We start from the raw sequence: 24,532 nt of genomic DNA, 5'->3' as shown, positions 1-24,532 counted from the left end.
AGATTAAAATTTACGATCTTGATCAAAGCTCGGGTCAACAGGATGAAAAGTGACAATTTTTCAGATGAAAAATGATGATTTTAGAAGTTTGACCTTGAGTTGACTTTTTACCTTTTGACCTCAAAAATAGTTGGTTTCCCAATTCAGTGAGGCAATACACAAATGCTGTTCTATTTTCAAGTCGATCAGATGAAAATTGATGGTTTTTTCAGATGAAAATTTATGATTTTGGAAGTTTGACCTTGAGTTGACCTTTGACCTTTTGACCTCAAAAATAGCATGTTTCCCAATTTAGTGACTCGATATGCAGATGCTGTTCAATTTTCAAGCCAATCGGTTGAAAATTGACGGCTTTTCAGATGAAAATTGATGATTTTTAAAATTTGACCTTGAGTTGACCTTTGACATTTTGACCTCAAAAATACTTCATTTCCCATTTTAGTGACAATATACAAATGCTATTCAATTTTCAAGTCAATCGTATTTAAAATGGCGATTTTAGAAATTTGACCTCCAGATGACCTTTGACCTCAAAATCAATAGGCTTCTCAATTGGGACGACCTATACAACTTGGTGAAGTTTCGTGACGATCGGTTTTGAATTGTGACCTGTAGGCCGGTGACAAACAGACAGACAAACAAACAGACAGACAAACAGACAGACAAACAGACAGACAAACAGACAGACAGAACCACAAACGCAACCGACCAATATACTTGAAAAATCTTCGATTTTGCAAGTAATAAACACAGTGGTCAACAAGGTAGGACTAAGAACCACCATGTAAAAGTTGCAGGGTATGATGGTCATATGGTAAAGTTAAAACGGGTTTGGAAGACTCGTGGATGAAATATTTGGTACGAAAGTAATGCTTTCAGAAGATGTCGAGAGAATGTAGAAGGAAGTGTTACGTGCTCCTCCCCAAACCCCGGTCACGGTGTACCTCCGAGCCCCGAGAGGAGTCACGGCAGAAAGATATGTTATTCTGTATGTCAAAGATCAATGGTGAAACCACACCAATTGTTACCAACAAACAAGTATTGTATTAAGATCACACAAGAATAACAGTACAACAATAGTAATCAATTGTACAACCAATATATATATTTCCTATGATGGTACCATCAGGTTCGTACAATATAACTCACTGTGCTCCAAGTGAGTGAAAAGAAGAACATTCCCAATGTCTCTATTCCGGCATCAAGCCAAAGTCGATCCGCTCCAGTAATCGTCAGAACGATGTCTAATCGAGACCAGAATTCCGTTCGGATGACAGTCACAGTCAGAATCCCGTTCGGATGACAGTCACAGTCACGCTGCCAAAGCTGCGCAAAGGTGCCCTCAAGGCGACTGGGAAATCACACCCTCGGGTGTGGACGTTCCACGGCTCCCACTCGGCGAACCGCAGATTTCCCACTCAAAAGCAACGTTGCACACACACACACCAGATTAACCTCTGAATGCGGTGAAAATGGTTGAAGCGAGATGAAAAACCTTCAGCGAAGCGCAAGTCCTGCGCGAGGTAAAAATGGCCGACGGCCCGTTCTCGTGGCGTAACGGCACTCTGATGATTCTCTCCGGAATCAACAGCAAAAGCTGTCACACAGGTTTGTCTGTCACAGCGATAACAACTCTGTCGCAGGAATCCCTTTCCCGGGAAACCCAAAGTTCACTCGTGACTGTCGTTCGTCAATCGTTCGCTCCAGACCTCGAAGCAGCCAGGCTTCTTGTCCGATTCACTCGCTCCGCCTTTTTTTCCTCCTCTTCCTCTTCGTCGTCATCCGGTTCCGGTTTCATTTAAAACAATAACTTTTTTACCTTTTGAAAATAGTAATCTCTATTTCCCTCAAACGACAACAATAATAGTACATGGAATCAAAAATGTTTACAGTGGATGAAAACCACAACAACGGAAGTGACGAATCCGTAACACTTCCCCCCTCAAGAAAGAAAGTTTGAACATAGTGAAAACTTTCTTTGCAGGCAAAAACTCTTTTAACAAACAAAAGTAAAACTCACACCCAAATTATCAATTCACGTGAACAACAATAATTAATATTCCCCAAAATAAAGAAACAAAACTTCTAAACCACCGACAGAAATTTCCAAAGTTAGTTCACTCTGGACAAAGCATCAGCAATGACATTGTCCCTGCCATTTACATGCTCAATTTTCAAGTTGAACTCCTGCAAAGCCAAACTCCATCTCATCAACCTCTGATTTTTATTTTTCATTTTTTTGAATGAAGGTTAAGGGGTTGTGATCAAAAATCCAAAGCAAAGCAAATCTATAGCACTTTTTTAAGGAGGCCGAGCTGAGAGCCAGGTTTCATGGTGGTTGGGTGGTGAGGCCTGGAAGTATTCACTGCATGGACGCATTTAGGAACGTGGAGTTCATGGGTTAATCCGTGTAGGAATCTTGGCTCGGCTGCTGTAGTCACGTGAGTAGCGGTCCCCATCTGGGCTGCCACCGTAATAGTCATCCTGTCGAGAGTTGCCAAAACTGCGCTGCTGCTGCTGGGAGCCTCCGTAGTAATCACGACTGCGGCCGCCACCAAAACTACTACTCCCACCCTGGGAGCCATAGCCACCCCTGAAACTACCTCCACGTTTTCCTCCTCTGTGGCCCCCTCGACGCCCATGGCCTGCCTTCTCTACAGGTTATGGTCCGACCATCCAAATCCTTGCCATTCAAATCCTTTTCTGCATCTTTGGCATCCTTTGTGTTTTCAAACGTGACAAAGCCAAACCCTCTCGACTTTTGTGTCTCCCTGTCTTTTATCAGCAGCACTTCCAAGAGTGGTCCATATTTGCCAAATATAGAGTCCAGAACATTTCACTTGTGTCAAAGTTCAGTCCACCTACAAAGAGCTTGCCAACATTGCCTCCATCCATGACTTGTGTGTGCTGACACTTAGTTTCAGGGTACTCGACAAGAAGTGACTGTGCAAAGCGTGACGTCAGTACCTTCTCCTTCTCTTCACAGCGCTTCCTACCCATAGCACGAGTCGTGGCACAGGATGGAAAGATACCCGGAATCTCCTGCTCCAACTGTGCGGTGTTATTTTCCATACTAGGCTTTTCAACAAACATCGGATTACCAGAAACTCGACCACCGGCCAAATCATTCCTGATAACAAAAGAGATTCCCTCTACAGGAAGAGTGGCTTGTAAACCTACGGTGACCGGTCCTGACACCAAATCAGACTTCAAATGGATGACATGAAGTGGAGCTTTACCATAGCCACCAACCTCCTGTAAAATAACACTAACACCAGTTGCCGTCTTCTCTGACAATGGCAAAATGTCCTCAAGCGTCAAAGATTGATGTGCTCCTGTGTCCCTCAATACCCTAACATGTCTCTGGTTCGTTAAGTCTCCATCCAGTGACACAAACCCCTCTGAAATAAAAGGTTTGTAACCCTCTTGAACATGGTCGTTCTGTGATGCCGTAACTTTGGCATGGGAACCTTCCCAAGGCACTGTCCTCCAAGGACGATTCCTCGCATTGGCCAATGCATTCGGAGTTGTACAAGTCTGACTCCGCTCCTGATTTTTCCTTTTCAGGGCGTAACATTGGGACATCAAATGTCCAGGTTTCTTGCAAAAAGCGCAAGTAGGCCCGGAGGAAAAACTCGTGGTCTGCCTCGGGCCCCCCGGAAGACAAGTCTGTCTTGGAACTGTAGTCTTCTGATCCCTAAAAGTCGCGGTATCAGATTTGTCGTCCCCATAGTCATCTCGAGGCCGCCTCCATGAATATTTGTTCTCCGCACCTGATTTACCATAACTCCCCTGGCTAACTCTAGGCGGGAAGTTAGGTTTGTGGAACCCCATCCTGTGTGTCAAGGCATAGTCATCTGCCACGGTTGCTGCCTCATACAACTCTGGTACTTTCTTTTCATCCAGATGTACTTTAATGTCCGTGTGGACACACTGTTTGAATTCCTCCACCAAGATCAATTGTCGCAACAGGTTGAAGTCTTTCCCAATCCCCTTCGAGTCACACCACCGATCAAACATGGTTTCCTTCATTCTGGCTAACTCCACATGGGTCTCACTCTCCCTCTTCCTGGCATTCCTGAATTTTTGCCGGTAAGCTTCAGGGACCAATTCATAGGCATTGAGAATGGATTTCTTCACTATCTCATAATCTGCACATTGGTCAATCGGTAAAGCCGAAAATATATCTTGAGCTTTACCCACCAGAACACTTTGCACTAACATAGTCCAGGACCCCACAGGCCATTTTAGCATTTGAGCCACTTTCTCAAAGTGTAAAAAAAACTTGGCTACCTCCTTTTCATTGAAGGATGGAACCAGCCTCACATGCCTACCAACATCCCAAGTGTTCTGACTAGTTGTCAAACTAGCCGGCATGGATACTACTTCTCTCCGGTCTCCCATTAATTCCAGCTCCTTGAGTTTAATTTCCTTCTGATACTCCATGTCACGTTCCATTAACTCCCTTTCGGCTCTCCTTTCCTCTGCTCTTTCCCCTGCTCTTCTTTCTTCTTCAGCTCTCCTTTCCTCTGCTCTTCTCTCCTCGAGTTCTCGTTCCTGTTCTGCTCTTCTTTCCTCGAGTTCCTTTTCAGCTCTCCTTTCCTCTGCTCTTCTCTCCTCGAGTTCTTTTTCAGCTCTCCTTTCCTCTGCTTTTAACCTTTCCTGGCTCTGCAGTTGCACCTCCATTTTCCAGAGCTCCACATTTTCTTTTTCCTCGGGTAACCAATCCAAGGCTACCTCTTTCCATGTTCCTTGTCCCACCAGAGATTCTACCACCAATGTCTGCATCTCTGCTTTCTTCATATTAACTCGGACCTCCAAGTTAAAATATTTGGCCAATATCAAGAGTTCCGATCTTTTTAACGCTTGGAACTGTGCCTCATTAGGGGACGCCACAAACCTTTCTGCGTCAAACACCATGGTGACTATCGGTTAACCCCTGTTAACCTTCACACAAAAAATTTCAATTTTTTTTTTGAAAAATTTGGGAATGTTAGAAAAATTCAAAATTTGGGAATTTTGGGAATGTTAGGTAATCCTATCCCAGACGAGGATGTTAGGGAATTCTATCCCGGACGAGCCCCCAATTTCTGTTACGTGCTCCTCCCCAAACCCCGGTCACGGTGTACCTCCGAGCCCCGAGAGGAGTCACGGCAGAAAGATGTGTTATTCTGTATGTCAAAGATAAATGGTGAAACAACACCAATTGTTTCCAACAAACAAGTATTGTATTAAGATCACACAAGAATAACAGTACAACAACAATAGTAATCAATTGTACAACCAATATATATTTCCTATGATGGTACCATCAGGTTCGTACAATATAACTCACTGTGCTCCAAGTGAGCGAAAAGAAGAACATTCCCAATGTCTCTATTCCGGCATCAAGCCAAAGTCGATCCGCTCCAGTAATCGTCAGAACGATGTCTAATCGAGACCAGAATCCCGTTCGGATGACAGTCACAGTGAGAATCCCGTTCGGATGACAGTCACAGTCATGCTGCCAAAGCTGCACAAAGGTGCCCTCAAGGCGACTGGGAAATCACACCCTCGGGTGTGGACGTTCCACGGCTCCCACTCGGCGAACCGCAGATTTCCCACTCAAAAGTCACTTTGCACACACACACCAGATTAACGTCTGAATGCGGTGAAAATGGTTGAAGCGAGATGAAAAACCTTGAGCGAAGCGCAAGTCCTGCGCGAGGTAAAAATGGCCGACGGCCCGTTCTCGTGGCGTAACGGCACTCCGATGATTCTCTCCGGAATCAACCGCAAAACCTGTCACGCAGGTTTATCTGTCACAGCGATAACAACTCTGTCGCAGGAATCCCTTTCCCGGGAAACCCAAAGTTCACTCTTGACCCTCGTTCGCCAATCGTTCGCTCCAGACCTCGAAGCAGCCAGGCTTCTTGTCCGACTCACTCGCTCCGCCTTTTTTTCCTCCTCTTCCTCTTCGTCATCGTCCGGTTCCGGTTTCATTTAAAACATTAACTTTTTTACCTTTTGAAAATAGTAATCTCTATTTCCCTCAAACGACAACAATAATAGTACATGGAATCAAAAATGTTTACAGTGGATGAAAACCAGAACAACAGAAGTGACGAATCCGTAACAGAAGAATAACCTAGACAAGCCAGAATCAAAGATGTGTACCAATGAACTTAATGATATCATCCTGACAAAGTGATTGAAAGAAAGGCTCACCTCACAACAAAGTCAAATTCAGAGCCAAGTATCATGAGGAGGCCGAGTAGCGTGGATACAGCTCCATCGAGTACAGGGGTGAACATGTGCTGTACTGAACAGACAGCTCGGCGATCTCTGTCACCAGTCGCGGTCAGAAATCCCTACAATGATGGACATGAGATGGAGGTGAGGTGGTGTCCTTTCATTCATATCGATAAAATCCATTGTATAACTTGTCCGCCAAAGCACACCGACAATCATTTTTAGTGCCCCGTCAATTATACACTTTCCTTAATTTGGCTGACATTAACTACTTTTGCTTTGTGACTGCAATAAACTTCTGCTTATATAATGATTAATACAATTTGTACTGGATTAAACAAACTTTCAGTTTGCATGCTTTATTATTCTTACTAGCGGGTACTCACACCTTCCGGGTGGGAATACCTTTCTCGACCCACCTTCGGTGGACAATGTCCTGCGGCATTTTCTTGGAAATGCACTTTATATTTTTTCTCAAATTTTGAAAGAAATTTTATTGATCACAACATATACTCCATACCATAAGATAAAGGAAAGTGTTCTGTAATACCGACTATCACCAACGGTGGCGCTATTTCCACCACATGTCAATTTTAGAGTTTTGGTGATATCTGCATTTGCTCCATTATAGTAAGATTATAAAATCACTGTCATTGTTTATAAAGCATTTTGGACGGATGTCGTAGCTGTGTACTCGTTTTTGACCTGTCGAGTTGGATGAATTACTGGCCCAAATATAAACTTTGCATTCTGGCGATTTGCAGGCAAAGAGTTGCGTCATTTCAAGCTGGTCCTCTCATCTGTTTTAATTTGCTTATGATGGTTAAACATTCCTGCCTCCCAGAATATTTGATGAAATGCTGAAAACAAACTCATGTTTGAATATGAAGAATTACAGGCTTGCCAAATCCACAGAGGAACAACAAGTACAAAATGTATTATTGACGATACTGTAAACTATTATGATGTATTTCTTTGCCTATGAAGCATCAATAAAGCGTCGAAAGATCAACGGAAGTAATACGGCAAGATGATTGTCATTTGTTGTGAGATGTCTCGGTGGAAAGGTTTGGATGCAAAGCTCTTTAATGACAGACCCACAAAATAAAGAAAGAATGTAAAGCGGACATGAGGAAGAAGGATAGGATCATTGAAAAAGAGGTAAAGGAATTGTCTGGATGTGTTCAAGGTTAGAGGTTACATTCCACTGTGACATGCACAGTTAACGGCAACCCTACCGACCACCCGCTTGCACAAAAACACCCCTCCCCAACCTGACCTTTGCTGGGTATTTGTTGGCATATCCTAAAGCAATGGTATTTTGCTTATTATAAACTGACATTGTAGCTTGGTATATGATATTAGCTTCAGTACCGGTATCTGACACTTTGTTGTTTCTGAGTCCAATCCAAAATAAATCACTATATCACAATTGTGGACTTTACTGGGAATGAGCACTGAGGTGTTGTAAAATGTGTCTGCAAAGAATGTGCTAACTTCAAAGAAATCCATAAACACAAAATGGCTGTGTATGGCAAAAATGTGCCCTCATATCCTACAGTAGCCAAACAGTGGTTAACTTTAAGCGTAGATACGAATCGGTAACGATGACCCCAGGTCAGGACGGTCAGCAGATGCGACCGAGTCACAAACTGTTTCCCAGATTAAGGCATTAATCAGAAAAGTATCACCACATTAAGGTTGCTGAAATATCCATAAAACTTATAATTATTTTAGGCAGCATATCCACCATCAACCACAAATTCTAATGCTTGTACAATGTCTGAGCAAAATTAATCCCCTAAAAGCTCAGCACTTACACTTGACATCAACGGCTTCTCAAACTCTTCAACACAGACTTTATCGCTAATCTGATAACTGGTGAAGAAACATGGCTTCACCACTGGGATCGTGAAACTGAAATGGACTTCAAGCAATGGAAGCACGAGGGATCATCACCACCCAACAAATGCCGGCAAGATCATGGCCTTAGTTCTCGAGCATTCCAATGGAATCCTGTTGATTGACTGCTTGTCTCACAAAACTACAATCACTGGTGAATATTACACTAGCCTCATGGAAAAATTGTGGTAGGTGATCAAGAACAAATGCTGAAGGATGTTAATCAAAGGTGTGCTCTTCCTTCACGACTAAATGCCTGTCTACACGACCCGTGTTTCACAGATTGTCATTCGTGACTGTGGCTTTGAGCAGCTGGCTCATCCCATGTACGGTCCTGAAGTGGCTTCCAGTAACTATTGTGTTTTGAAATTTAAAGTCCAACCTGTGTGGCCGCCGATGATGAGGTCCTGACCAAAGCAACCGAGCAGCTATCAGAAAAAATATATTTTACAAGCATAGACAGTTTGAAGGACAAATGGAGCAACTTGCATTGAAGTCTTGCAAATGGAGCCTGGTAAGGGGGGCTGACAGGTACTACACCTTGCCCACAAGTGACCTGGGGTTATGCAAGGCAGGGGCATCCATCTCCCTGATGTATCAGAAGACACCCGCATACCCAAGTCATGTGACACTAAATTGAAAAATAAAAGTTGGTATTTCTTGGTTGATTGTGAGTATGTTCTTGCTGGATTATTTGAATGATCGTTGTACATAATTTGCTATTTAAATGTTCTTGATTATATCAACAACACACACAACACACACGCATGCATACACGTGTCTTTTTGTGGGAGAGAGTGACGAGAGAGATAAAAAGAGAGATTTCTGACCTCCAGGAAATTTTGACCCATCTAGTATTTATGAGTAATTTCTTTTCACAAATGTTGTTGGATTGAGTGTATAGATGGTAAAGTCGAGGGGAACAGCAGAGAACAATAGCCAGTTATCATTTCCTTTGCTGTATACAGTGCCATGACCGTATGTTCGTGTATCGCCGGTGATTTATATTTTAAATAAAGCCAAGTTTGGACAATGCTAACGTGCCGGTTGGACATCGTTTGATTAAATAACCTTGGGTTTTGTGAAAATTAAAGCCTCAATTTTGTCAGTTGAGTCTGATGGAGGTTGTTGGAAGATGATGATGTCGAGTCTCCTCGGGCAATGATGGTATTGCCTTTCTATAGCTGGTACACACGGGTAAGTGTGTGGTATAGACGGGGGTCGCCACTCCTCTCCATCCCTCTGCTGGGGAATTCACCCTCTTCCGCCCGTGCTGTTGGAGTCAACTGGACTCTCATCCACCAGATGTGCAGAGGCACCTGCCATTTAAACCGCATGGCTGCGGACCGTTACCCTGGTAAGGGGGGCTGACAGGTACTACACCTTGCCCACAAGTGACCTGGGGTTATGCAAGGCAGGGGCATCCATCTCCCTGAGGTATCAGAAGACACCTGCATACCCAATGTTGGAAGAACAGAATAACAGAGGTGTCCAAGAGGACCTGGAGAGGATTGAAGGGCTGAGGGAGAAGAGGGAGATAGACCGGAGGAGGCAGGAAAAAAAAAGAGAAGAGATCACTGACTTGTCTACGATGTAGAGCATTCATTGTTCTCCAGCCCCATCACTCGAGATTCCAACAGTTTTTAAATGTTTAGATACCACAGAATTCAGCGATAGAGGTGATGCTGCCACCACAGCCCATTAGGGAGAACAGTACTCCATTCAGCTTCAGGCAAAGGCCTTGTAGACTGTGAGTAGTTCTCGTTTATTAAGCAATGACTTGGAACGATGGGCATTATGCAGTCTGCAGCTGGCTATGGAAGCCAGATTTTTTTATGTGCTCGGGCCAAGAGAGGTTATGGCTGATGGTGATGTCAGGAAGTTCAAGGGACTGAACCTATTCAAGTGGCTGACTATGGAAATTAATTTGATGATCCTTCCAGATTGACAGGGTGAGACTTGCCAGGATGGAAAGGCATGTTCCATGTATCAGAGCAGCATCTAATCAATTCCAGATCGGTAGAGATTGATGAAGCTGCTGTCTGCCTGTTGGTGGGATGGTTTACCATATGGCATAATGTGGAAACATCAGAAAAAGAGAGGGTTTTACAGAGCATCCAAGATAGATTTGAGAAACAAGAATGGGCCTGGGGACTCCAGCTACCACTGAGAGAGAAGATAGATACAACAAGATTGCTCTCCATCACCACTGCCTAAGGCACGTGTCTTTATCTACAATTGCTTCACTGCATACTGGGAGTGACTCCATTTTAAGATTAAAACGAACCCCCTGACATTTGAAGGTCTGGCATCTATTTTAAAAAGCTGTTGCTCTGGGCCTGCTTGCTGATGCTGCAAAATTAGAGCAGTGACTTCATGGAAGCAACTTATTTGACATGCCCTACCGAACTTGTCATATCTTTGCTATACTTTCAAAGTAATCTGAAGAACACATTCGATTATCATTACATTACAATTGAACAAAATATGATCCACCATGGAAAGTCGGATTTTTACAATGTACGCCTTTCAGTAGAAATATCGGACCACTCAATGAAGAGGTTCATTTCTCAACATTTATCCTTCAAATAGGCAATGAAAGCATGAAACGGCTGACCAAGCCCATCGACGTTATGCAAACCGATTCTCCTTATTTGGTATATCCAATCTTCAGAGCCTCTTCACTAAGTTTCCCCCCACTTGGCAGAGGATACTGTGATCCCATTTTTCTCATGAACAGATCTATTTTGATACTAATATATGGAATGAAAATGTTGATGCTATTACTTGGATGGATGCAGAAACTTTTCCTGTAATTTCAAAGGTTTACTTGAGTGCAGACAGAGTTCGTGATGATAATTATAACTTAAATATTCCATCATACTATCTCAACTCACTGACTGCTTCTGAAAAGCCACCTGGCAAGCTGGAGCTCAAGGTAAATATTTTTGCCTTGCTTCTTCGAAAAACGTCCAGGCTTATTTATGAGGCTTGTGGAAGGGCTAGAGCAGAATGGAAGGGAACAAAATGGAAAGGGGGAAAAAAATCAACAGCACACTACAAGTGAGAGTGAGATCAAGGGGAGGGGGACAAGGACACATAGGGGTGAACAAGCTGCACACAAGCTGAATGAAACACAATGAGAAGAGGAAGGGGAAAGTGTGGATGAAACAGAGAAGGAACAAACCAACCGACAACTAATAAATGAAAAGAGGTGAGGGAGGAGAGGGGGGTGTCACAATAACCTGGAAGAAAGGAGTGCTTGGAAATGCAGTCAATTTAGGTAGAAGAGATATTGAGCATGGATAGAAGATAATCTGAGATAGTGGTGAACAGCTGTCTTGGAGCCCTGAAGCGAAGAATAGGACTGATCAGTTCAACAGACTGGGGAAGTTGGTCCTACAGGTGAGGGAAAAGTCGAACAAATGAGTGAAGGTGAGCAGTGAGCCTGGATTTTGGAAGTTTAATGAGAAGAGGGTTCCTGGTAGACTGTGTGTGCCCGCAGAAACATAGAAGGGACAGAGCCAAGAGAGAGCAGAAGTTGCAAAACTAAAAAGGAAGCGATAGAATAGAGAGCGGCCACCAACCTGTCAGTGATGCAAAATAACAGGCCGAGACAGCATCGTGGGAGACCCCAATTATTTTGAGGGCCTTGCTTTTCACAGCATCAAGAAGGGCAAGGCATGAGGCAGGGACGCTGGCCCAAAGAGGACAGCAGTGCTCTATCAAGCTGTGAATGAAGGCCTTCTTGGTTGTCAAAAGTTTGGACTGGCCAAGGAAAATCCTTGAGAAAGATTATGGCTGATGGTGAGGCCCAAATGTTTGGCTGATGCTTAATACTAAGATGAAGTGTTCCACTGCACAAAACTCAGTGGGGTAATTTTTAGAATATTCACTTTGAGTCTGGGAGATCGGTGGTTCAAACCCCAACCGATCATGCCAAAGACTTTTAAAATGGTACATGCTGCTTCCTTACTTGATGATCAGTATTTAATAAAGATATAGCACAGACAGACAACCATAGTGCAGGCTTTGATGGGCCTACTATTGCTGTCCTGCATTGAAGTTTCTTGGTAAGGTAGCGCGAAAGAATAATTTTTGAAGTAATAATTTTGAAGAATAAATTTCCCATTTTAAAATTATTTAATCTTTCAATTTTCGATTTCTTCCCAATGTTCAATAAAAACTGTCACAATTTTCAATTTTTTTCCCCCATTTTCAATTATTTAATTTTAATTATTTAATTATTTGGATATATCAATATTTGCTTTTTCAATTTTCGAATTTTTATAATTTTCGATTATTTGATTTTTCAACTTAAGCATGTCTGAAAGAATGTCCCATCTGAGTGACCCATAAGCCAAACTCACCAGGGCGACGTGCAGAGTACATTCGACACCGACACCCACAGAAGCGATGAGGTTCATGACAGGTACCGCACTCAGCTTGATTCCTAGCAGGCCCATCATCCCAAACAGCTCCACCGTCATCATTGCAAGCACAGATACCTGTACGTATAAATACATGCCTCGTCAGTGTGATGTTAGCAGTGAACCGTCACACACATACGTGTACACATGTTGATAAATAAAAAATATCAAAGTGGTTATAATATCCTGAATTTCATGAAGGCCATGATGAAAAAATATGACCACCAGCTTGAGCGTTGCTTAATGATTCCACATGACAAGAGTAACGCCCGAGAATTTTCACTGCCGTGAACATTATTTCTGCCTGTTTATCGGCAATCCTTTCAAATGACCATCTGTTTATTACATACATAAATGTAGCGGACTCTGATATTCTCTCACCTCAGGTGAATGAAAAAGAGACAATCATACCAAGAAATACATGCTGAAAGTTACAGTGAATACAAGTATTAAAATAACTACAATAAATAGGGTTATTGCTTATAAGAATTCAGAGCGGAGATGTGTCTAAGCAGAAATGACACAACAATTACAAAGCATCCAATGACAGTATGATTTACATTCTACCTGTATCCTCGCCTCACTGCCGCCACTACCCTTTTCTATCAGCCTAGTTTTATCAGTCTCAGCTGATTACCTTTGTTTTCCAATTCTGTTTATCAAATGTGTCATTTCCAAATTTAGGATGTCGACTCCTAACTCCACAATCTTAATACAACAAACAACAACAACATGCATTTTAAGGCCATTTTCCCTGCTAGAGCGGGGGTTAGCCTTGTGGTCCCCATGACAATCTTCTCCATTTTGCCCTATTTTCTGCATCTCTCCTTGTTAACCTCCTTGCCCGCATTTCTTCTTTCACTATCTTTAGCCAAGTCTTTCTCGGTCTTTCCCGTCCTCTACTTCCTTCTACATTCATTTCCATCACTCTTCTCAACCAGTCACTTTCATCTTTCCTCAACACATGACCAAACCATCTCAACCTGTTCCTCTTCACAGCATCAATCACAGGCTCTATTCCCATCATCTTTTGCAATTCATCATTTGTCTTCCTTTCTCTCAACGATACTCCGCACAACCATTCGCATTTCCACCCTTTCCAGCCCTCGTTGCTGCTCTATGTTCATTACCCATGTCTCGCTCCCATAAATCATAACACTTCTCACACATGCAGCATACACCTTTCCCTTCAGCTTCAACGACATTCAATGTATTGATGATAAATACATTTATTTACAAATCATAAATACATTCATTCAATCTTAATAATTGATGTAAATTATGAATAATGATGGTCTGACCCATAAGAGAATGTCGAACAAAATTTATGAAATTTCTGAATGAAACAAAAAAAATGAAACAAAACTTCATTACCCACCGTGAACAAAATTTATGCATAATCCTGATAAGGCAAAAAAATGCAAAGCATTGCGTAAAATTTGGCAAATATTCCTGCAGGACACACAAGATCTGCCAGCAACCCTCTTCTGGTGTAATTGCCAAAATCAAGACTCTCTGCTTACCTTCACTCTTTCATTCCTCTTTTCTCCCACCTCTGGAACAAACTCCCTCACTCTCTTCAATCCCACTCCTCCCTCCAGGTCTTTAAAACAGTTGTTCATCACCATCTCTTATCTTCCCCCATCCAAAACCTTGATCTTTTCTACCCCCATTAAAACACCCCAAATCCGCCTCTTTCAATCCCCAACTTCTTCCCATAGATCTACCGAAGTCCCTGTTCTCTGTTCTCTACTATTGTGCTTGTGTGCTTCCCTCTCTCTCCCCCCTCTTGTCTCTCACTCCCTTCATTGCATGTTTTATGTGTCTGTGCATGTTTTCATGTTCAATGTGTTAGCTCTTACACGAACCTCGAATCTGTATACCAAAAAAATAAAATAGAAAGTCCACCTTGCACTCGATTTCCACTATCTTGTCCACCTCTGATGCTGACACACTGGAGCACCTCCTGGGAGATTTACGACTGCATATCAGGTTCTGGGTGCATTTTCTACCCCTGGTTCGTGAACACCATTGCTATCAGGCATTCTTAGTCCAAGTGCTTGAGTGGATGGAGAAAGGAATGAGTATTTAGAGTGCACTTCCTTCTCCACATATTTTTGATGCACGGATAAGACCACATGAAGTAGAAATCCTCTAATGTTGTGGATATTGACAATGTTGATATCAAACCAATTCCTCTCCCAGCAGTAGTTATGGCAGGAATTTGTAACTTGGCCATGGTGCCGTCGATAGCTCACATACACTTTGTGAAAGACACTGTGGGATCTTTAACATTCAACCAGGGATGGCAGACGGGTGGTGCGCCAGTTTCAAACGCTTTCGAGGGACGGCACAAACATTGATGAATCACCCAACTGGTGAAACACCAGAATGACCGTTTATTGCTGGGCCGAGATTCAAACCCAGGCTAACAGCTTAGAGGCGATTGTGCGTACCTCTAAGTCTAAGCCATCCCATCAGCCCTAATAAACACATAATTATATTTAAATAACATCCAGCTTGAGATACGTATGAAGCTGATAATCTCTTATAATTATATTGCATTCTTTATGATTAGGCCGAAAAAAATATATTGCTGGTCTCTGGTCAGACCAAAGTTCCAGAATTGATGCGGCGATGCGGTTTTTTTCCTTTTTTTGAAAAGCATGGATTGCACATATAGAGGTGTTTTTTGTGTCCTCATGCCTTGCGGTCCTCCTCATCTGCCGTGGCGCCGTCCAGAGAGAAATTAAAGACAGCCAATGGGAGGCCTGGTAGGCCTTTTTGCAAATAATGAACACAAACTTGTTATTTTAAAATGTAATATGTAATGTAATACATACTATGATGTATCTTTCACAGTTAAGATATTTCAACGCTGTTACCGCCTCTACATTTTGCACAGAGAAAACAAGTTTCTTCATAAGCATTTGTCGCCTTACACAGGGTGGCGTGGAGAAGGAAAGATAAACTCGTCCAATCGCTTGTTCAGGCCAAAGGAACGGTACATGACCCCCACACTTTTCCAACACATAGAAAGGAAATGCACAGCATTTTTCAGAGAAGGCGGAAGGGTTAGGTAGTAAAGAGGAGAGGTTTATGGGGTCATGATTCTTGTCAGGTACATGTCTGAGAGAGGACCAGGGACATGTTTATCAAACTGCGAGAGTAAATAATAGGGAAGCGAAAATAAAAACATATCATGTAAACCCATAACCACATCTCACGACCGTTGTTACAACACCGAAGTGAAGAGCTTGGTAATAAAACAACAGTGAAGAAATGTTTTCATATGAACCCTAGAAGAGACAAGGGTACAACATATTGGTTGGTTTTATTTTTCTCATACTTAGAAATCTCATGTTTTCACATACTTTGGTCAGGAGTCAAAAGTTTGGAATATCAGATGTTTGGGGGCTGCTGAGGCCTGGTATATGTAAAGTGTGAGGTTTGATGAACATGGCGCAGTGGCCATCTGCCTTTTGAAGGGTTCCGGCCTGTTTACTTCTCCTCTCTGTTCTTCATCTGAAAAGCACTCGACAGCTACGAATCTCTGCCTTTCATGTGGCGATTTCCTGCATTTCAACAAAGCCTGGGATATCGGCTCCCGTCTCAATTCCCTTTCCTCACTCTTCTTTCAAGGTACATGCCTTCCCACTCCCCATCCTTTCCCTTATCTCCCAGGGGCTGTTTCCATTATGTCGAGCCAACTTGGTGGGCTGACAGCTTTCCTCCAGTCAACAGTCACGATAGCTTTGAAAAAAACCTCTCTTGGTTGAAGGAAAATTATCAACACAGCCAGCTAGTGTCGTGAAAAGAGCCAATTTCATTTCCCATTGCTCTTTAAAGAAGTGATACAAATGACACCAGCTTGCTGCTCATACTTGGGTTTTGGGGAGTATTTTTAAGGTTGGTATTTTTCTTCTTTAAAAGATCGAGGCTCAAGAAAGATTGAGGTGACAGAGGCTATGAACTCACAGTAGAGCAGCGGGGCAAGTCTTGAACACAATAAGCAAGGGAATTTGAAGGAGCAGCAAAAGAGGAGAGAGAGAGCAGAGGGAAGGGGGTTGGATTGTTGGAAGTTGTTGGAGGAGTTGTTGGAGGGATTGTTGGAGGGTTGGAAGTTGACACTGCAACTTGTAAGTAAGAGGGTTGGATTAGGAAGAGTTAATGGGGGTAATGAAGATTGTAGGCAAGGATGGAGGATGGCGTTAGAGATTGGTACATTCAGTGTACAATGTGATAAGATTATGAAGCCAAGATGATGAAAGGAGATGAGAACGGTGCAGCAATAACAGTTCAGTATTCCTCACCAAAAGGCCAGCAGTCCAGGGATTGAAGAGAAGTAGGCTGCAGACAAAGAATGTGCATGTGAGGGCCACGCTGAGTGCTAGAAGGAGCCAATGGCGCAGGCCCACATACTGTTCCCAGAAGAGGAATGGTTGTCCTGCAGGGTAGCATGGAACACCGGCTTTGGCTGAGGCTTCACAGAGTGCGCGTGCGCTCTCAATGGCACGCAAGTAGTCTGGCGTGTCATGGAGACCTCCCAAGTAGAATGGGAATTGAGCAAACTCAATCCGTTCAGCCGGTTTGACTGCAGGTGAGAAGCAAAGCGTGAAGAAATACGTTACAGAACAAAAATCCAATGCTTTTTGAACATTTCTGCCCACGAATAAACTTTAAAAATAGGTCTTTCGGGAGAAAAAACAGTTATTTACAACATATGTTGTAAGTGGTTTAATAACAGACATTTCTGCTAAAAGCTGACGAGGTGTAATGTCACACACACACACACACACACACACACACACACACACACACACACACACACACACACACACACACACACACACACACACACACACTCACTCACACACACACCTATGAGAATAAGAAAACTTCACAAACTGGTCCATGAATCATGATCCCTTACTGAAACGGAGGTGGATACTTTGAGACCTGGTAAAACTCAGTTCCATCTTCTGAAGTCCGCATCATATGGAGATAACAACCAATAACACACACACACACACACACACACACACACACACACACACACACACACACACACACACACACACATATACACACACACTACAGTTTGGTAGAATCATAGCAGTGCTTGAACGATATATGTAAGCACCAACAATTTATGTACTGTATTGGTGAACTGTTAGTTTTCTGTGAGCCACCCAGCAATAAGGCTGTTCTGTATGTTCCCACCAGTAAAACACAGAAAGGCTTTGCACGTTTGCCTGATTGATTTGTTTAGCCCACCAGCTGTTTCCTCAAGTGCACGTTACAGCCAAGGTTTGACATTTTCCACAACCTTCCAGCAAAGCAAAATCCCTCACTACTGGCAGCATTGATTTAGATTCATTTAGTGCTCTTTGCTGTGGCTGGCAAGTGAGACAAGCTGTGGGTTCCAGGCCACTTGATGGGCCTTCCTTAACCCCCACCTGCCGAAAATCCACCACCAACTTTCCCTTCCTTCCATTTAGGCTTGCACCTCTAGTGAAACATTTTGGAATTTCAGCAATAAATTTCCATTAGTTTTGAGGGTGTTTGGCTAAGAGATATGTTAACACCCCTTATTTCTCTTCTGTACTTGACATTCTTTCTTTGTCCTTCGTTCTTTGTCTTTCTTTCTTTTTTTCTCTTTTTTTCTCTTTCTCTTTCTCTTTCTCTTTCTCTTTCTCTTTCTCTTTCTCTCTCTCTCTCTCTCTCTCTCTCTCTCTCTCTCTCTCTCTCTCTCTCTCTCTCTCTCTCTCTCTCCCCCTCTTCATGTACATCCCAAGTGCTCAGCACAGTAGAGAAACTAACTTCCGAAAGGTGGCTGCATCTGGCTAGCCGCTTGCAGGAGCAGGACAACTCTAGGGTGCAGTACGTGGCATGCAAAGTATTGTATGTGTTACGTGACCCGGGGATTGCCCATGACATATAGATGCAAGATTGTAGGGCAAAAGAGCAAGGACTACACAGGGAAAGTGATGCTGGAGAATTTGGAAGGGCCTAATGAAAACCAAATGGCAATGGCCACAACAAACTATGAGCTCAGCATGCCTATGTAGGTCAGCCCAAGTGCGCTTCTCATGTTGACATGATGATTCTGTGCATTCCTTGGTCCTCGACGCCCCTATGGTTCCTCATCTCTGTTGTGAGAATTTAAAAACAGAACATCTCGAATATGGTAGCATGGAGCCTGGATCAGGTCCAGCAAGTTGCTCAGTAATGAGGTCATGTTCACTATGCTGATGGTTATGGAAAATTATGCTGTATGACCAATGCTTGCACTGCATACAACACACAACAGGAATGCATTCAAAAGTTATTGCTGAAAGATTCTGAGCCAAACTGGAAATGAGAGTTTAACATCGCCTGCCATCAGACATATGCATCAGGTCGTGCATACATGAACAGTTCCAAATCAACTTGGCCTTGGGTGATTATTACATGTGAAGACATCGTTTTAAAGAGAAGGGAGACCAAAGGGTTGTGATTACACAGGTCAACAGCCGAGTTGATTCTCATTCACAACCGGGGCTGTTTTATCTCAGGCACACATTGTAAGGCCTCCATGGTGAGAACACTTGTGGTGTGGCGACAGCAAGACTTACAAAGAATTCCAAAATTACGTGATGGGTCGAATGAGACGAATGAGGAGAAATAAGATTAGTATTGTAAGCATGATATTTTGAGTAGGTCGGACTAAAGTAAAGCCATTGAGAGAACAAGTAAGTTAAGTCAAAAATTGTACTATTGGTATACCAGTAAAGACAGAGAGGACTGTCCACAAGATGACGAAAAGAGAAGCTGATAGCGTGGCAAGTGGTGAATGAAACAATCCCCAGAAATAAACGAGTTTGTAGAACACAGTGTTCAAGTGTATACTTAAAATTCTAATAAAATAATGATTTTAAAAATCGTTAAAAGAAATCCGGAAGTTTAGCGTTATTGAAGCAGCCTTATACACCACCCTTTAGTAGAACATGTCCAAGTACTGCTGAACTGGAGGTTCTTGGAAGTATTATGAGGTGATAAATGTGATAAATGTTCTACAGTGTTCAAGTATATATGTTGGAACCCATCTGTGGATCGGTCCCATCGGCCGATTGGTCTGACCCATCTGTGGATGCACGAGAAATGACAATGCAGACCCATCGGCCGATGGGTCTGCGCCATCTGCGGATGTGTTGTTCACCTTGAAGGTGAACCCATCTGTGTTTCCTATGCATCAATGGTGGATGAGTATGTTTATTTGAACCTAAAAATAAGCAATTGATGTCATAAATGTTTATAAAGCAGTCCGTGACATGTGGTTTAATCTGTTAAACATTAAAAAATCATCTCTGTTAAATTCCTACCACATGTAATTCCAATGACTGTGTACCTGATTGAAGAGCACCATTCTGTCAACACATTCCTTCAAGGTGAACAACACATCCGCAGATGGCGCAGACCCATCAGCCGATGGGTCTGCATTGTCATTTCTCGTGCATCCACAGATGGGTCAGACCCATCGGCCGATGGGACCGATCCACAGATGGGTTCCAACATATAATTCAATTTAATAAAATAAAGATCGCAAAAGTCGGACAAATGAATTCATTCTGGGTTTTACCGCTGTTGGCGTAGTATTTTAAACCAATTTCAATGGTTGCTAGAAGACAGGGCAGCATGTAAAATCATACTAACATAATAATAAGACTTCAAACAAACAAGAAAAATATCTATTTTGGGGGACACCTCCCCCCCGCACCTCCCCCGTCCCACCACTCCCACCCCATGTACCTCCTTAGACCGCAATTTTTTCAATGCTTTGAACAAACATTGGTACATCACAGATGATTAAGGTTGTGTTTAAGTTTCATCGGAATTGCATGTGTAGTTTCGGTGAAGAATGCAAATACCTGTTTTGGGGGGCAACCCCCCCCCCCCCCGTATATCCCCAAAGGAGCAGATTTTTTTTTAATGCCGTGAACAAACTTCGGTACATCACGGGTGGTGAAGATTGTGATAAAGTTTCATCGAAATATTGTGTGTAGTTTCAGAGGAAATAGCAAATTCCTATTTTGGGGGTTCAAACCTGGACTCACTTTGACCCACAGTAAGCCCCCTTCGACCTCGATTTTATTTAATGCCGTGAACAAACTTTAGTCACAACACAACAAATATCATTTGTGCCAAATTTGGTCGCAATCCCATCAGCGGTTTCGGAGAAGAAGTTTCAAGTGTTTATGGACGGACAGACGACGTGTCAGCGCATAAGCTCCCCTGAAGTTCGTTCCAGGTGAGCTAAAAACTATACAAGCACGTGCTTACGGATACAAAATATATTGACATACAAAAATTGACCATTAAATTCCAAAAAAAACATAGAATTCCCCTAAAGGGGGAACAGAGGAATGCCCAAACAAGAAAGGTAGAAAGAACGGGATTGCGAGATGGGACTGAGGGAAAAAAGTGGTGAGGGGGTTCATGCACACTAGACGCTCACCACAAAGGCCTGCATATGAACAAAGTAATTAGGCAATGTAGACACAAAGGGATCCTATCAGCATTATGTAAGAAAAAGCTACAAAAAGACAATCAACTTTATTATCGATCAATTAAAAAACAAAAACGGAAATGTACAAATTGGAAGTTCAAGCCTTGCCTGTGTGAATATGAACGAATCATATGTAAACCTTAAATGTTTATGTTCATATGTAAACCAGTGTTTTATCATTTAATTTGATTTCCTGGTACAGTTATCTTAATGTGCGGAATAAGTCACGATTGAGAAAGGTCATAACACTGGCATTTAAAGCTGTAGGTGGGCCCTCAACCAGTCTGGAGTCTCTATACTTGCGGGCACTGAAAAGGAAGGCGGTGCAGGTGTGTATAACTGATGAAAGTCATTTCTTGAACGGACTTTTTGAAAAACTGCCATCAGGGAGATGCTTTCGTGTAAGGAGGATGAAGAAGAACATTTTCAAAAGGTCATTTGTACCATGTGCAATTCAAATGCTAAATTCAAATTCCTAGACATTTTGCTGTTTAGTCAATCTTCCATATTTTATATTTATTTTATATTTTATATCTTTTTATATTATTTTCTTATTCCCTTTGTGTTTTATGTTTTAATGATGGTCAACTTACGGTGTCACCAAAGAATAATTTCCCTAAAAATGGGACAATAAAGATTTATTATTATTAAACGCACACAAATTATCTATATTTGCAACTAACTTGTGTTTAAAGTGAACAGAAAATAATTTAAGCTTGGTGTAACACTTACTGCGAAGGGCATCCGGGTTGTCTTCATAACCGGTGAAGAGCCATTCTGGTGGCTCGGGCCGAAGATTTCCCTGAGATGCTGCATAAGCAACTGGATCATTGCTGGCCCAGGCTGTCAAGTATATGTAGAACCTGTCAGGATCAATGATGCCATGTTCATCCAGCAGCTGCCTTTTCGTCAGCTGTAAGAAAAGGAAGAGCTGTCTGGTATGGAGTAAAAAATGGAAAATAACCACAACGACACACTGTCGCCAAAGCTATAACGAGTGGTTATGAGATTCAGGGGTCATTATTCAGCCACTGGCGATGAAGGCTGGGAAATATCCCAGGCCATTAAGTGTGAGCCAAACGGATCTCTGGCTGATGGCTTTTCTGCACCGCATGCATTCACAAGGGGCAGGCGCCCTCCCAGAATGCAGCACTGCACAGCCACTGGTCAGTCATCTGCCAAAGCTATACTTGACAGGAAATGCCTTGGTGCAAATGAGGGCAGCAGAGATAGAGAAGGAAAGTGGCAGAAATATTTTAAAACAGTTTTAAGTTCAGTATTATTAAAATGCTACAAAGACGCATGCGATTATCAAGTTATGAATGGACGCAGGTTGGAGTATTCCTGAATTTCCTATGGCAACGTTCTTGAGCAGATAACGTAAAGAATAATTTTGGTATCCCTAAAAGTGAGGTATAATGTTCATTTAAATGAATGAGATGCTCAACTTCCAAACTCCAAGCTAGTTATCCTGATTAAGCTCCCAGGTTCAATTTTCAAATTAGACTACCATAAGCACCTAGTTGAAGGAAGTCAGATAAATATTTTTTTCATTAAGTTTTCATTTGAATCTTATTTTTCATATTACATTCTGTAACACTACAAGTCTATCACAGATAGAACACGAACGCATTACCATGAATACCTAACAATTTTCGGATAACATGTAGTTGTATGCCTTTGTGATGTTCCTGTATATGGCATAATCAGTTGTTGGATCATTATTTTCGCTTCACCTATGAGCGTCAAACAATCTCTCATCTGAAAATGATTTTTACCCAATTCCGAATAATGAAATTCATCTAGATTAATATCTACATGCTTTTGCAATAAACTTACACACATTAGCAATTTCCAAGCGGCATTCTTGAATTTTTTGTTTGTTCCATAGACACCAGCTAATCAACCTTCCCTGTCAATGGGGTCTAGAACCTACCTCATCACAAGTGCTGGGGTCAGGATTTAATGGATGAGGCCAGTATTCAATGGAAGATGTGTTTTACTTCACGTGTGTACAGCATTTTAACCTTTGCTTTGAAAAATAAAGAAATTCAAGGCAAGATTTGGAGCAAAAACCTATGCATTGCATAGAGAGAAAGAGAGAGAGGAGAGAGAGAGACAGAGAGAAGTTTTAGACAGAGGGAGTATGGTAGAATGGAGGGGGTAGGGAGGGTGGGGCAAGTGAGGGTTCAGGATAAGTTTAACTTTTTTTCCTGTTTTGCCTAAGCTTTAATAACTGCATAGGATGTTCTGGCAGAGCGGTACAAAATATTGTGGCCAAGGAGAGGAAAGGGAGGGGGGAGGATGGGGGAGGACAAATGCCTTCCTTCTTGCTTCCAAAATATTTTCTCATTCAGTCTTTTAACACAAGGATTGGAGGGTCATGGGGAAGCTGGACAACAGGGGGTGGAGGAGGAATGGGGAGGAGGGAGCCGGGAGAGTTGTTAGGTCAATGCACTGAGGGTTGCAGAAGAGAAAAACAGTGGGATAAGGCATGGCCGGATGAGGGATAAAACAGTTTTCAAGTCAGAATATCAAAGTGCACAGTGGTTGAATTCCTGAATGATTAACAAAATATTTTGCATCTAGCGCACTGTATCAAACCAAAATATCCTAAAATTAGGAAAGAAAATGAAACTGGATATTGTACCATCCATAATGTGAAAGCCAACTTCAATGACAAAGTTTGCCTTTGCATTGCAAAGACTAGCAGAGTACCTGCCCCATGGATGATCTTGTTCGAAGCATGCAACACGTTATTCTGGCACATCCCTTTATCTGGGCGGTGTATAGGCAACAGACTCAGTGGCTCCCAAAAATAAAATAACCCGGGTTACAGATATGAATGAAAAACAAGTGTACGGTTTATCTGCATGTATAATAACATCGTGGTTATATACAACAACAACAACAACAACAACAGGCATTTTAAGGTCATTTTCCCTGCTAGAGTGGGGGTTAGCCTTGCAGTCCCCATGACAATCTTCTCCATTTTGCCCTATTTTCTGCATCTCCCCTTGTTAACCCCCTTGCCCGCATTTCTTCTTCGACCATCTTTAGCCAAGTCTTTCTCGATCTTCCCCGTCCTCTACTTCCTTCTACATTCATTTCCATCACTCTTCTCAACCAGTCACTTTCCTCCTTCCTCAACACATGACCAAACCATCTCAAACTGTTTCTCTTCACAGCATCCATCACAGGCTCTATTCCCATCATCTTTCACAATTCATCATTTGTCTTCCTCTCTCTCAACGATACTCCACACATCTACCGAACCATTCGCATTTCCACCCTTTCCAGCCTTCGTTGCTGCTCTACGTTCATTACCCATGTCTCACTCCCATAAATCACAACACTTCTCACACATGCAGCATACACCTTTCCCTTCAGCTTCAATGACACTCCCCTCCTCGTCAGCACG

General features: G+C 42.5%; 1 protein-coding gene across 1 annotated transcript in view; it reads right to left on the bottom strand.

Moving 5' to 3' along the window:
- Positions 1 to 24,532, bottom strand: part of LOC137434688 (protein patched homolog 1) — a 211,590-nt gene that overhangs the window by 39,414 nt on the left and 147,644 nt on the right. The window contains exons 18-21 of the mRNA XM_068127838.2: positions 21,844 to 22,024; positions 16,877 to 17,157; positions 12,504 to 12,641; positions 6,208 to 6,350 (exon numbers count right to left, since the gene is read on the bottom strand). Coding sequence (XP_067983939.1) covers positions 6,208 to 6,350; positions 12,504 to 12,641; positions 16,877 to 17,157; positions 21,844 to 22,024 — 743 coding nt within the window. The remainder of the gene's footprint in view (positions 1 to 6,207; positions 6,351 to 12,503; positions 12,642 to 16,876; positions 17,158 to 21,843; positions 22,025 to 24,532) is intronic.

Source organism: Myxine glutinosa, chromosome 1 (genome assembly GCF_964187855.1).
Source record: "Myxine glutinosa chromosome 1, kmMyxGlut1.1, whole genome shotgun sequence".
Taxonomy (NCBI): Eukaryota; Metazoa; Chordata; class Myxini; order Myxiniformes; family Myxinidae; genus Myxine; species Myxine glutinosa.
Note: the sequence above shows the minus strand (reverse complement) of the source record. Positions and strands in the feature narration are given on the sequence as shown.